Raw genomic sequence first — 13,620 nt, 5'->3', positions numbered from 1 at the left:
GGGAAAGAGAAGCAGTGGGGGTCTGCCCTGCTGGATAAAAAGACTAATTGTGAACCTATAGTAAGTAAAACATTCATTTATTCAACAAATATTTATTGAGTGCTTATATACCAGAGGGGATCTAGCTCTCTAGAGCAGTGAAGAAAAAAAAGCAAAAAACAGGCAAGGCCCTGCTTTCATGGAGCTTATATCCTAATAGGAGAGGGCCAATAAAAAGCACATATTTAATATGTTGGATGTGATACATACTGTGAGGGGGAAAAGGACCAGGAAAGGGGATCAGGAGTGTGTTGGGTGTATAGAGGGCTGCTCCGTGGTAAAGGGTGACGGGAAAAGCTCTCTGGTAGGATGGTATTTAAAACTTGAAGTGAGGGAGCACGCCTGCCCACACGGAGGTGAGCATGGTTCCAGGCCAGGGAGATGGTCAGAGTGTGTGGGTGTCGGGAAAAGCAAGGAGGCCAGTGCCTCCAGAGCAGAGTGAGAGAGGAGGAGAGTGGTTGGGGAAGTGATGGGAGCTTGGATCATGGAAAGCATTGTGGGTTATAAGAATTTTGGCTTTGACTCTGTGTGAGATGGGAAGATCTGGGGGGGTTAGAATGCGGCAGTGATATGACCTGGCTTATGATCACGCTGGTTGTTGGGAGGAGCATAGATTCGAGGAGGGCAAGGAGGGACAAGGGGTAGCTGCTCAGAGGCCATTGGATAATCAGGGTGCGAGATGATACACAAATTATTAAAATATAACCTTTGTTATTTGGGTGTATTGTACCTTCTAACCTATTTTCATACCTATTTTATTAAGTACATTTTATTGATTATGCTCTTACAGCTGTCCCATTTTTTCCTCCCCTTCATTCCCTTCCACCCTGCAACCCCCTCCTACCAGCATTCTCCCCAACCCTTAGTTCATGTCCATGGGTCGTTCATGTAAGTTCTTTAGCTTCTCCATTTCCCATACTATTCTTAACCTCCCCCTGTCTACTTTATACCTGCCATTTATGCTTTTTATTCCCTGTACCTTTTCCCTCATTCAGCCCTATCTCCCTCCCCACTGGTAACCCTCCATGTGATCTCCATTTCTGTGATCCTCTTCCTGTTCTAGTTGTTTGCTTAATTTGTTTTTTGTTGTTGTTGTTTTAAGTTCAGTTTTTGACAGTTATGAGTTTATTATCATTTTACTGTTCCTAGTTTTGATCTTCTTTTTCTTAGATAAGTCCCTTTAACATTTCATATAATAAGGGCTGGGAGATGATGAAATACTCTACCTTATCTGGGAAGCACTTTATCTGCCCTTCCATTCTAAATGAAAGCTTTGCTGGATAGAGCAATCTTGGATGTAGGTCCTTGCCCTTCATGACTTTGAACGCTTCTTTCCAGCCCCTTCTGGCCTACAAGTTTTCTTTTGAGAAATCAGCTGACAATCTTAGGAACTCCTTTGTAGATAATTGTCTCCTTTTCTCTTGCTGCTTTTAAGATCCTTTCTTTTGCTCTTCCTTTTCTCCTTCTGGCACCCCTATGATTCAGATGTTGGAATGTTTAACGTTGTCCTGGAGGTTCCTAAGCCTCTCTTCATTTTTTTGAATTCTTGTTTCTTCGTTCTGTCCTGGTTAAATGTTTATTTCTTCTTTCTCTAAAACATTGATTTGAGTCCCAGTTTCCTTCCTATCACTGTTGGTTCCCTGTACATTTTCCTTTATTTCACTTGGCATAGCCTTCATTTTTTCATCTAATTTGTGACCAAGTTCAACCAATTCTGTGAGCATCCTGATTACCAGTGTTTTGAACTGTGTATCTGATAGGTTGGCTGTTTCTTCATCGCTTAGTTCTAGTTTTGGAAATTTGATATGTTCTTTCATTTGGACCACATTTCTTTGTCTTGGTGCACCAGTTTGGATGAATGTTTCTTCTTTAAATCCTTGGTTGTTAAACTTACATACAGTTTGATTTTTCTGGCAGTTCTGATAGTTTTTTGTTTTTCAATTTTTTGTTGTTCTTCTTTTGGTTGTATGAGGAGACAAAGTGTATCTACTTAGGTCCCAATCTTGGCCAGAAGTCTATTTTCATTCCTATTTTAGAGCATTTTTAAATTGCAAAAGTAATGTTTACTTACAGTTGAAATGGGAAAAATGAATGCACCAACAAAATTGTAATCACCTAAGACCTAAACATCTAAAGATTTAGTTTTCGGTTCTTAATTTTATGAAATCTAGTAGAGTAGATTTCTAAAAAAATGAATTCTTTCCAGAACATCTTTTATTACTTTCTCACTTCTTTTTTAAATCAAGGTATAATTGACATACATTAGGTTAGTTTCAGTTGTACAGCCTAATAATTTGATATTTGTATGTACTGCAAAATGATCACCATGATACGTCTAATTAATCTGTCGCCATACATAGTTACATTGTTTTTCTTGTGATGAGAACTTTTAAGATTTATTATCTTAATGACTTTCATATACACAGTACAGTATTAGTAACTATAGTCACCATGCTGTACATTACCTCACCACGACTTACTTATTTTATAACTGGAAGATTGTTTTGACCCAGTTCACCCATTTTGCCCACCCCTCCGTGCTCCCTGCCTCTGACAACCATCCATCTGTTCTTTGTTAGATTTTGTTTAAAAGTTTGAAATAATAGATACCAACTTAAGAGTATAAGCAAAAGAAAGGTCATATATTACTAATATAAGAGTACAGAGGTATCTCATGGTGTTCCAAGGCAGGAAACACTGTTAGGCGTCCGAAGGGATGGAATGAGGAAACAGGAAGCTGTTTGGAACCAAGAAGGTGCTGCTCACTGTGCGTGTAGCTTGCTCTCATTCTGATGCGGTCTGTTGTTTCGGTCTTTCAGCAGGTCAGCTGTGCGTGATTTTCAATGTGCATGATGGGACTTGGCTGCCCTGTAACTCCATAGCCAGGATCTCCTAACCTCAGTTATAAATTCAGTGGGAGAGAATCTGATGGTACCCGCTCGTGTCGGGTATCGGCCTCTGGTGCATTCAGGTGGGGTGGTCGGGGCAGGGCCCCCTGGAACACCCGTGGCTGCTTGGGTCTTTCCCTGGGGGATGTGCTCAGAGAATGGTGGAAGGGTGTGGTCTGTCGAACACCTTAGAAAGTTTCTACACTCACTTTAGTTTAAGGCTTATAAATAGAGTTGACATATTAAAATCCTGCTTTGCATCAGGCATCCGTGGTTTTCCATATGGCCCCTGGAAACACAGTCTTTATGGTGCACCTTCTGGCAAGTAGTAGTTCACACGGATGTTATGTAATCTCTGCCCCAAAACTCCAGTGAAAAGGACAACACTTCTTTTTTTATTTTCCTATGACTAAATTTTTTTAGTCTTTTTTAAAGGCAAGGATGTTTAAATTTTTTAATCAAATTTGTTGATCCTCTTTTTTATTTTTCTAACCCTTCTATACCTAGGGGCAGGTTTAGTAAATATTTCTAGTTTATCTTTCATCACACAGACAAAACACAGGTAACGTTAGGCAGTAAGGTGCAGAAAAAGAAAATGGGACCGAGGGGCTAGAGAGTGAGGGCCGTGGTTTAGGAAAGGGGGCTCGGGAAGGCCTCCCTGAGGGACTGAGCAGAGAGCTGAGTGGGGGCAGGGAGTGAGCCCAGTGGGCATCTGGCAGAAGAGCATTGAAAGCAAGTGTGAAATCTCTGGGGTAGGACAGCCCTTGGCATATTTGAAGAAGCAGAAAGCTGCCAGGTGCCTAGAGCAAGGCAGGTGGAGGAGGGCGGTGGCCTCAGAAAAGCGGCCAGAGGCCCAGCTCCGTGGCTGTGGTTGGAGGGTTTTGAGCAGGAAAAGCAGTGCAGGGGTGTGTGTTAGGACGTGGCACGTTTGATCATCACTTCTCTTTATACTACCCTTCATTGCACAGTCTTTTCCTATTGTTTTGTTATGCCTTCCTTATACATTTGAAGAATTTACTTTCTTTTTATGTTTTTTTGTTCATTCATTGTCTCATCTGTTTCTTCCTTGGCCACTATTGTGCTTTTATGATTATTTTTGTAATGTTTTAGTTTCAGATAAGGTTTCCCCTTACCACTCTTCTTTGAGGGTTTTCTTGGACATTTTTATCTGTTTATTCTTCCAGATGGCACTTAAAACAGTTACCGTGGGTACTTAGTAAAAATGCTTTGGCATTTAATTAAAATTGCGTTCTATGTGAATTAATTTGGAGAGTGTTGACATTTTTACGTAGTCTTCCCATTAAGGGAAAAATCTGTCGTGCAGAATCTAACCGTTGGATCATTCCTGTATTTCACTTTATTTTATTGAGGTTGATAGGAGACACAGTGCAGCTGGGAAATGACTGGCGTGGTGCCCGTCCAGGTAGGGAGCCTGTTGCATTCAGTTCGGAGGCGTTTTCTGGACTCTCACTGTGTGCCAGGCACTTTTGACATTGGATGCAGAAATGAGGGCTCTGTACTGGGAATTCAGCTCGTTGGCAGGGGTTCAGAATTTATTTTTGGTGTTAGGGCAGAATTCTATGAAAGAAATCACGCTGTCCTCCTCTCTGCCTGAAGGAATAATTTCTCAAATGCCCTGTAGACAGAATGAAAATAACAGAGTTGGCAGGCCTTTTTATAAGACATCTTCCTATGTGCTAGCACTTTCTCAGTTAACATTACAAAAAGTTTTTTCCCCCACTAAAGAATGTACAGGCAGCGCCAGTTTTCCCCATTAGCAGCTCTATAACTCTGCCTTTAAAATAAACCTCAAACTCATGAACTTCTCCCCCTTTTTATCACTCTCTGCATTTGACCACTGACTCTCTAGTCGAGACCCCTGGTCCCCTCCACCTCCACTCTTATTGCTTCAGGACTGTTGTCCTTGCTTTTCTCTTGTCCACATTTACAAGCTATTTTCCGCATAGCAGCCACAGTGATAGTTTTAAAAAAATTATTGTAGCAATTATCAAAGCTTAAAAAATAGAACAGTATAATCAATTGATGTACACATCACCCTCTTTCAGGAATTATTAATACTGATTGATATGTATAGATAAAATATGCTATTTTGTCTCTCTCTATATTTTATATTTATAAAACATAAGGGCTCCTTAAAAAAACACGACCATGTGATAGTGCCACAACTCTATAAATGTGCTAAAAAGCATCGAATTATGTACTTTAAATGGAGGAGTTGTGTGGTGTGTGACTTCCGTCTTGGTAGAGATATTTAAAACATAACCGTAATAGCATTACCCTGTTAGTAATATTATAATTTCTAAGCATCATCAAATAGTGAAAGTTCAAATTTCCCCAATTATCTTTACAAGTTTTTTTCTTTTAGCACTTTTACAGTGTTTTAAACATGAGTCAGACCAGTTCCTCTTTTACTTAAAACCCCTCAGTGGCTTTACATGCCATCCAAAATAAAACTCAGACTCCTTATACTAGCTCACAGCGGTCTGAGCTACGAAGCTCTCATGATGTGGCTCTCTGTCTGCCTCTCTGACTGTATCTCTTGACCACTAAATAGTTCCGACCCCCAGGCCTTTGCATTAGCTGTTCCTTCTGCTGGAATGTCTTTCCCTTTTTTTTTTTTCCACGAGGCTTGAATCTTCTTCCAATTTAAATACCCCTTCCTCAGAGGCCTTCCCTGATTAGTCCCTGCTCCCCCCAATCTCCAATCTAAGCTGGTTTCCCAGTCACTCTGTGTCTCATCATTCACTTAAAAAAAATGGCATAGCATAGTTTACTATCTGCTATCTATCCTTTCTATCAATTTATTGTCTTTTTTTTGCCTTTTCCCATCCCCCATTTTTTCTGTCATGTTCACTGCTAAAAACCCAGTGCCTAAAATATTAATTGGTGTATAATAGACTCTTATTCAGAAATATTTATATAAAAGTTTTACCCAACACATACCAGGTGCTTTGTATTTATTAAAAGGTTTTTGTCTGTTGAGGCCTGCGCAGGTCCCAGCCCGGCCGTGGCTGGGGACTGCTCTCTGCCTCATAAAGCAAAGGAGACGGTTGTCATCTAGGAAGACAGAGGGAAGACAGCAAGTTGTCATCTTCCCCTCTGAAAAAGCCTCTTACATAGACGTCCTTGGCATCTTCTAGGAATACAAGGGCAGGGGCCAAGGCCTCTTGAGTCTGGTCTTCAGCAGATGTAGAGAGGAGGGCCATGATGATAAGCAGAAAGCCGGGGGTGTAGTTCCTCCAGAAAATGTCACTGTTAACCCAGCATGGGCTTCATGGTAGTCAGAGGAGTAGGCTCCTTAATGATGAAATAATAATACAGTTTTTTAAAAAAGGTTATTTGTAGCATATGTCACCTCACTGCATAAACAGTATTTCAGTCCGATACACCATTTTAGAAGGGCTAGTTTTTGTTGTGAATTTTTACATGTAGCCTTTGCTTCTCTAGCAACTACAAGCTATCTCGGGTTGAGAGGTGGGTTTTTTCAGTGTGCATTCTTCATGTAGTGTCCTGCTCACTTCAGAACCCAGTAACTAACTTTGACAAACAAATTCTGTTCTTTTTCGTTTTTGTTAGAGTGCTTGCATGTGTGAGGAAGCCGGAATCTTGTGCTGGTTTCATTCTCCATGATCATGGTTTCCTTTGGTCCTCAGTTGCGGACGTCACACCTTACTTTGTCAGTTGTCTCCCCTGCTTTACAGTGGCTACTGCAGGCTGAATAATGGCCCCACCCAGATGTCATTAGTTAAGTAACTTGAGACAAGGAGAGAATTGGGAGCTCTCCAGGTGTGCCCAGTGTAGTCACATGGGTTCTCAGGGAGGACGTTGGAGGATCAGAATATCAAGAGAGAAAAATGGGAGGATGGAGCGGAGGCTGGAATGATGCACTTTGCAGGAGAAGGGACCACGAGTCAAGGGGTGTGTGTAGGTGGCCTTTAGAAGCTGGAAAAGGCAAGGAAACGGATTTTTCCCTAGAGCCTTTGGGAGGCATGCAGCCTTGCCTACACCTCGATGTTAGCTCAGTGAAGTAATTTTGGACTTCTGACCTCCTGAACTGTAAGAGGGTTAGTAGGTGCTGTTTTAGGCCACTAAGATTGTGGTAATTTGGGAAAGCAGCCATGGGAAAACTAATACAGTGACTTAAAGCAAGAGAGCTTGAGTGATCACAGAACGTGTACAGAGTGTCCCAATGTTAATCTGATTTGTGGGCTTAATATTAGCTATGAAAAGGAGGCCATAAAGAATTGAGATGGTAGCTTCAGGTAGGTAATTTTGGGGGAGAAGAAAAAGGTGGAGTTGTTGGAATAGTGAAAGAATATTATGTGCTGCAGTTATAGCATCAAGTTATAGTGCAGTTAAGCTCCTGACAGCCTTTCGTCTTTGTGTTTTATGCAGATCAGAAGCCCCTTGACCTTGCCCAGGGTGCCGAAGTGAAGCACATTCTTGTTGGTAATAAGGTACATAGTAGTGGATTCCATTTATACAATAATTTCTTGTAAAATTTTTGAATTCTTATACTATATAGGTGCATTTTTAATGAAAATGTGTTTCGCAATAGGTCCTCTACAAAGCACTGAAACGATTTGAAGGCCCTCTCTGGAAGGTAGGTTGGGATGCCTTTTTAACTGTAAAGCTAGAGAGAAGAATTCTCAGGTGTTCTGTTTTTGATAAGTTTTTTATAATTGTCTTGGAAGTACATGTGATTCGGTCATTGCTGGGTTTTGATCAGGTGCCCATTGCTGCACTGCTGGGCTTCCGGGGGCACCCCTCTGTGGTGGTCACTGTCCTGTGCGTTCGCAGCCTAGCACTTCTTAGGTGGGCAAGTCTGCATGGAACGGAGTGAGGGAAGATGCATTTTTCTTAATCATAGAATCACAGTATTATTTTTCAGAACTCAGGAAGAATTTAATCTTTGAATGGTCACAGAGCACACATGCAGAGTCTTTCTGGTTCTGAAAATTTCTCTGCATCTTAGAGTTCAGTTATTTTCTATAACTAACTGTGTTAGAGCATGTAATTTCTGCACTTGCTGCAAACATTCCCTCTGTGTGTTTAAGCACATGTATCCTTTCATTGCATAAAATAGATTTAGGATAATCTTTCTTTTTTAGAAGTTCAACAGGGCTTTGAGGAAATTACCTTTGAAGCCCCCGGTATTTTTCTTGTAAACCCCCCCCGACCAGCACTGCCAGACTGTGAACTTTGTGCGGCGTTTCTGCTGTTCTGTCCCTCATGCTCGTCAGGGTGCCCGGGACCTAAGTTTGCGTTCGATCCTGTTCTAATGTTCAGTAGTGCCGTTCAGTTGGAAGACTCAGAACTTTCAGAACTAACTTTTTTTCAGCTGAGTACTTGGATCAGGATGTGTCAGCTTAGAAAATCTTTGCCATTTCCCCCTAGAGTTCAAGATTTTTTGGCTGGAGATTATTCTGGGTGGTGTTAGAACATGGAGTCCTTTCGTGGTATAGGAAACAGTAAGTATTACGATCATTTTACTTCCTCAATTTCAGCATGTCAGTTTTGGAAGATGAGAAGTTCTCACTTATCTCTTTCCCTTTCACCTGGTAATTTACTCTTTATTTTGAAGGCCTGATGCAGTCCGTAAGATTTATCGCCAGGGATGCAAACACCTAACTCAAGCAGTATGCACGGTAGGACGGCACACGTGTCTTTTGCTCAAACTGTGAAATCAAATCTGCAAGTGATTGCCCTGAACCATTTGTATAAGACACCTTGTTAAATGTTCGGGTAGAAAGTACTTGAGAACAAGTATTGGGGACAGTCTTCACTTTTAACCAAATCAGCTTTTGTGTCCCCTCACGTAGTGTGGGGTGAGAAATGATTAAAAAACATTTATAAGAAATAGATGTGTTTGTACAGGGTTGGGCGAAAGTAGGTTTATAGTTTGTATGGAAAGTAATATATTCGTTAATAACAATAAAAGAGTAAACGTTCATGTACTCACAACTGTAAACCTACTTTTGCCCCACCGTGTGTTTGTGTAGTCTTACATATGTATGTACATGTGCATATATATGTATTTGCATGTAGATAAGTGAGGACAATGAAGATTTTCTGGTGTTAAAATTTAAAGCCTATATCAAAATCAGCATTCTTAGACTTTCCATATTTACTTCTGGCTGGTTTACTTTTACCAAGCCAGACACAAAGCAAGCTTTTCCTCTTTGGAGATGAGCCCAAGACAGGAGCCTAGACACAGCCTGTTTCCCCCGCCCGGCGTCAGTCGGGGCTGTCCACCATGTGCAGCAGTGGCCCATCCACGCTTAGAGCTGAGTCTGCCCTTTGCAGGGAGAACCCTGTCCGTCCCGAGGTGTTCGCAGCCGTAGTCGCAGTCTGCAGCAGGACAGCCCAGTGACACAAGCTGTCCCTTCGCCTTCCGCACACCCCTTCCTTCTCCCACATTGGACCAAGGCCCCGGAACCTCTTTCCAGTCTTACCCTTCTCATCGTTTTGTTTCTTCTTTTGATGCAGTCCTGGCCATTTTCTTCTCTTCCTGCCCGCAAGTTCCTGCTCTCAATTGTTCCAGTCAGCACCAGGGTTTTTCCTCAGTTGGGTTCTTTATCTTATTCTGTCTTCAGCCAAAACAAACAACAAAACAAACAAGTTGCTTCCCCTGCTCTTTTAAAATTTCTTGGTCTTTAGCTTTTCTGGAACTGATTAGCTCCTGCTGTGTTATGCTTTTCCTTGTTTTATAAGTTTGTTTCTTATATAAATGTCTACTTAAACCCTCCATTTCCGAATATCAACCCATAGTGATACAAGCTAATGGGCCTTCACTGAGTGACTGTTCACTTTCTGGTTTCTTTAAGTAGGTGCTTAGGCCATTGATTTGATGTTTTTTCTGATATAGGTATTTACAATGCTTAAGTTTTTATTTATTAAATAAAATATAAAACACACATCATGTAAGATTTACCATCTTAATTTTTAAATGTACGACTCGGTGGCATTAAGTACATTCAGATTATTTTGTAGCCATCACCACCATCCATCTCCAGAACTCTCTTCATCTTCCCGGACAAAACTCGGGGCCCATTAAACAATGGCCCCACCTCCGTCCCCAGCCTGTGGCAGTCACCATCCCCCCGTCTGCCTCTGTGAGTTTGACCACTCCAGGTATCTCATATACGTGAAATCATGCAGTATTTGTTCTTTTTCGACTGCCTTGTTTCATTAGCATAATGTCCTCAAGATTCTTCCATGTTGTAGCATGTGTCAGAATTTCTTTCCTTTTAAAAAAACTTTAATGATGGTAAAACTTAGGAGATAAAAGTTACCATCTTAACCATTAGGTGTAAGGTTCAGTAGCTTCTACGGTATGCACTCTGTTGTGCGACACGTCTCTAACTTTCTTACGTTGCACAGCAGAGAGACTGTGCCCCTTAGACAGCTCCCTTTTCCTGTACCTCCAACCCCGTACCTCCAACCCCGGGTACCTCCGTTTGCTCCACTCTGTTTCCGTGAGTTCAACTACTTGAGATGCCTCAGAAGTGGACGCAGGCAGGATTTGTTCTTTTACAACTGGCTTATTTCACTTAGCACAATATCCTCAAGGTTCATCCGTGTTGGAGCATGTGACAGGATTTCTTTTTCACTGCTAACATTCCACCGTATGTGTCTACCACATTTTCTGTATCCATTCCTTCATCAGTGGACGTTTGGATTGCTTCCAGCTTTTAGCTGTTGCGAACAAGGCTGCAGTAAACCTGGGTGTGCGAATATCTCTTCCTCAGGCTCTTGCTTTCAGTTTTTCTTGCTATATACCTAGGAGCGGGATTTCTGGATTGCATGATAGTTCCATTTAAATTTGTTGAAGGACTCTCACACTGGTTCCCTTGGCGGCTGCACCATTTTTTACATTTTTTACAGTTGTGCACCACAGCTGTAATCTTGGTCATTTAAAGCCGTACCCCCCTTTGTAGCTTTTTTGTTTCGTCCTGCTAATTTTGGTGGGTTGTACTTTAATAATCATTTAGTTCAAAATATTTTCTAATTTCTGTTGTGATATCTTCTTTCAACCAGTGAATATTTAAATGTGTGTTGTTTAATTTCCAAAAAATGAGTTTTTCTGATTATCTTGTTTTTGATTTACAATTTAATTTCATTTTGATCATTGAACATATCCTATATAATTTCTTGTCAAATGAATTGAGACTTGCTTGATGGTTCTACTTGTGGACTGTCCTAGTAAATGCACTTGAAAATAATGTGTGTTTTGCTGTTGATTGTTGTGTCCTATAAATATTTGGTTGTCATGGTCGATAGTGTTCAGATTTTCTATGACTGCTGAGTGAGGGGTGTTAAAATCTCCAACCGTGCTTGTGAAATTGTTTATTTCTTACTCTGTCATTGATCACATACTTCCACATGGTTAATTAACCCATTTCTCATTATGTGGCACTTCTCTTTGTTTTCTGTGATACAGTTTGTTTTGAGCTCTATTTTGCTGGTATTAGTGTAACCACTCAGGCTTTGTTACGCCTACTGTTGGCGTAGTGTCGCTTTTTGTACTTATGTCCTTTCAACTTGTCCAACACTTTTTAGTTTGTCTTCTGTAAATAGTACATATTTGAGTCCTTAGAATGCACTCTGACAGTCTTTGCCTTTTACTTAGATTTCATTTGAGAATATGTTCCACATCCTTATTAATGTGTCAGGTAATTTTAGATTGTATCTTTAACACTATGAATGTTAATTTCTGGAGGTTCTGTATTCTGTTGTTTCTCTCCATTGAGTGCTAATATCCTTTGTTTTAGCAGGTCGTTTTCTTGGCTGGGTTAGGATTGTAAAGTGTTTCCCGGACAGCAGCTCTCGTCTGCACTTAGATAGGCTGTATTTAAATGGTTGCTTTGAATTTTTTCTGTGCATCAGAGGTGTGAATAGACAGAGTTTGGGGACCCCTCCTGTCTCTTTCCTTTGGGGATTCCCCTACTCTGTGCAGTATTTGTGACTCCCCAGCTTTCTGTTTTTAACGCCCCCAAACATGAGAACCGTGGGTTTTCCCATGTGTGTCCTTGCTGTTGTATCTCCGTTTGGACTGTACTTAGTCCCAGGCCAAAAAACTTGAGGATGAGAACTTCTTTGTAAAGCTCCTTGTTTCCTTTCTTCCAAGAAAATGTACCCTCTCCCCTCCCTGCTCCCATCAGTCTGTCAGCTTTTGTTCACTCTCCATTTCCTTCAAGTAGTTGCTGTTTGATTGACGTGTAGGTCTTCATAGTTTTTTGCAAAGGGGTGAGAGAGTCCGCTCGCTAGTAGGATCTTGAAACAGAAGTCTGTCTTTTCCATTCCTAAATCCCTTCACTTTCCATATTTATATATGCATGTTTTAAAAGATTTTATTTATCTTTAGAGGGGAAGGGAAGGAGAGAGGGAGAGAAATATCAATGTATGGTTGCGTCTTGTGGGTCCCCTGCTGGGAACCAGCCCGCAACCCAGGCATGTGCCCTGACTGGGAATTGAACCGCGATCATCTGGTTCGCAGGCTCGTGCTCAATCCCTGAGCTACACTAGCCAGGGCTCCATATTTATATTTTAAAAAGAAATCATTGTTTCTTATCTTCTTTTCCTTTTCCCCATCTTTATCAATCTTATCTACTCCTCATTCTTTTACACTCAGTTAAAGAACTCATTATAAGAAGTAATGAGCAGGTGGTATTTTAAATGTTACTCTATTGTGTATAATTAAATCATGTTAATAAATTTAAATTCATATATAAATAATTTGAGGTTCTGTTTTGTGTGCATGAGTGCAGTGGCCTTACTGACTTCTTTATATCCAAGGTAAAATCCACGGACAGCTGTCTCTTCTTTATTAAATGCTTCGATGACACTCTTCACGGCTTTAAGGTTCCTAAGAATAGCCTTCAGCAGTCAAGAGAGGTAATTTTATGGATTCATCTATCTTTCTTAAAGCTTAAGGAACATTTAGAAACATACAGTGTATCTTGTTGATGGTACCTTTTTAATAGGGGTGATTATATGAAGCTTTTTGAAATTTGGCTTATGAATTAGTTCTTCAGCAACATGTACCTTCAGATATTTTCTGTTCGTGTATATCTATCTATCTATATATCTATATCTCTCTCTCTCTATATATATATATATATATTCATTTTAATTCTATTAATGTAAGGGAATCTTAGTAGTTTTGAAAAAAAGCCTAACTAAATGATTATCTAGCTCGCCCCTAAATTGTAGCTGAGGAAACTGAGAGCGATAAAATCCATGCAGTCCCCCAAGTTCTCCAAGTCACACAGCTTGGAGACAACAGAACCTGGACCCCAGTCCGGCTGTTCTATTTATAACAGTGTTTGTGGACTCAGCCTCCTTTTTGATAAATTGAGCAACAGCAGGAAGCAAGAAAATGGGGATTCGCGTGACAGAAATTCACAGTGCGGTTATTTAATGGAGAGTCTACATCCTTTTAGATCAAAGCAGTATTCATAGACCTCTCTTGTTTCTTCTAAATTATGTAAGGGATTGAAAGAATCTGTCTTCCAAAGTGGTTAACTCTGGCCTTGCAAGAACCCTAAACAGTTCAAATCATGACTGTCCCAACATTTCATAAAATGGTAAGCCATGAACCTGAGTAAATACTATAAGAAATGAGGGATAAGTAAGACAGGCATTTTTAGGGCAAATAATTTTTTTGTGA

At 40.7% G+C, this 13,620-nt stretch overlaps 1 protein-coding gene across 3 annotated transcripts in view; it reads left to right on the top strand.

Moving 5' to 3' along the window:
- OSBPL1A (oxysterol binding protein like 1A) overlaps nucleotides 1–13,620 on the top strand; it is a 213,414-nt gene that overhangs the window by 59,835 nt on the left and 139,959 nt on the right. For all 3 annotated transcript variants that reach the window (XM_037032020.1, XM_037032009.1, XM_037032029.1), the window contains 5 exons: nucleotides 7,344–7,405; nucleotides 7,507–7,551; nucleotides 8,346–8,419; nucleotides 8,533–8,596; nucleotides 12,747–12,845. In XM_037032020.1, coding sequence (XP_036887915.1) covers nucleotides 7,344–7,405; nucleotides 7,507–7,551; nucleotides 8,346–8,419; nucleotides 8,533–8,596; nucleotides 12,747–12,845 — 344 coding nt within the window. The remainder of the gene's footprint in view (nucleotides 1–7,343; nucleotides 7,406–7,506; nucleotides 7,552–8,345; nucleotides 8,420–8,532; nucleotides 8,597–12,746; nucleotides 12,846–13,620) is intronic.

Source organism: Sturnira hondurensis, unplaced genomic scaffold, assembly GCF_014824575.4.
Source record: "Sturnira hondurensis isolate 20B ecotype Veracruz unplaced genomic scaffold, ASM1482457v3 Scaffold0001872, whole genome shotgun sequence".
Classification (NCBI taxonomy): Eukaryota; Metazoa; Chordata; class Mammalia; order Chiroptera; family Phyllostomidae; genus Sturnira; species Sturnira hondurensis.
Note: the sequence above shows the minus strand (reverse complement) of the source record. Positions and strands in the feature narration are given on the sequence as shown.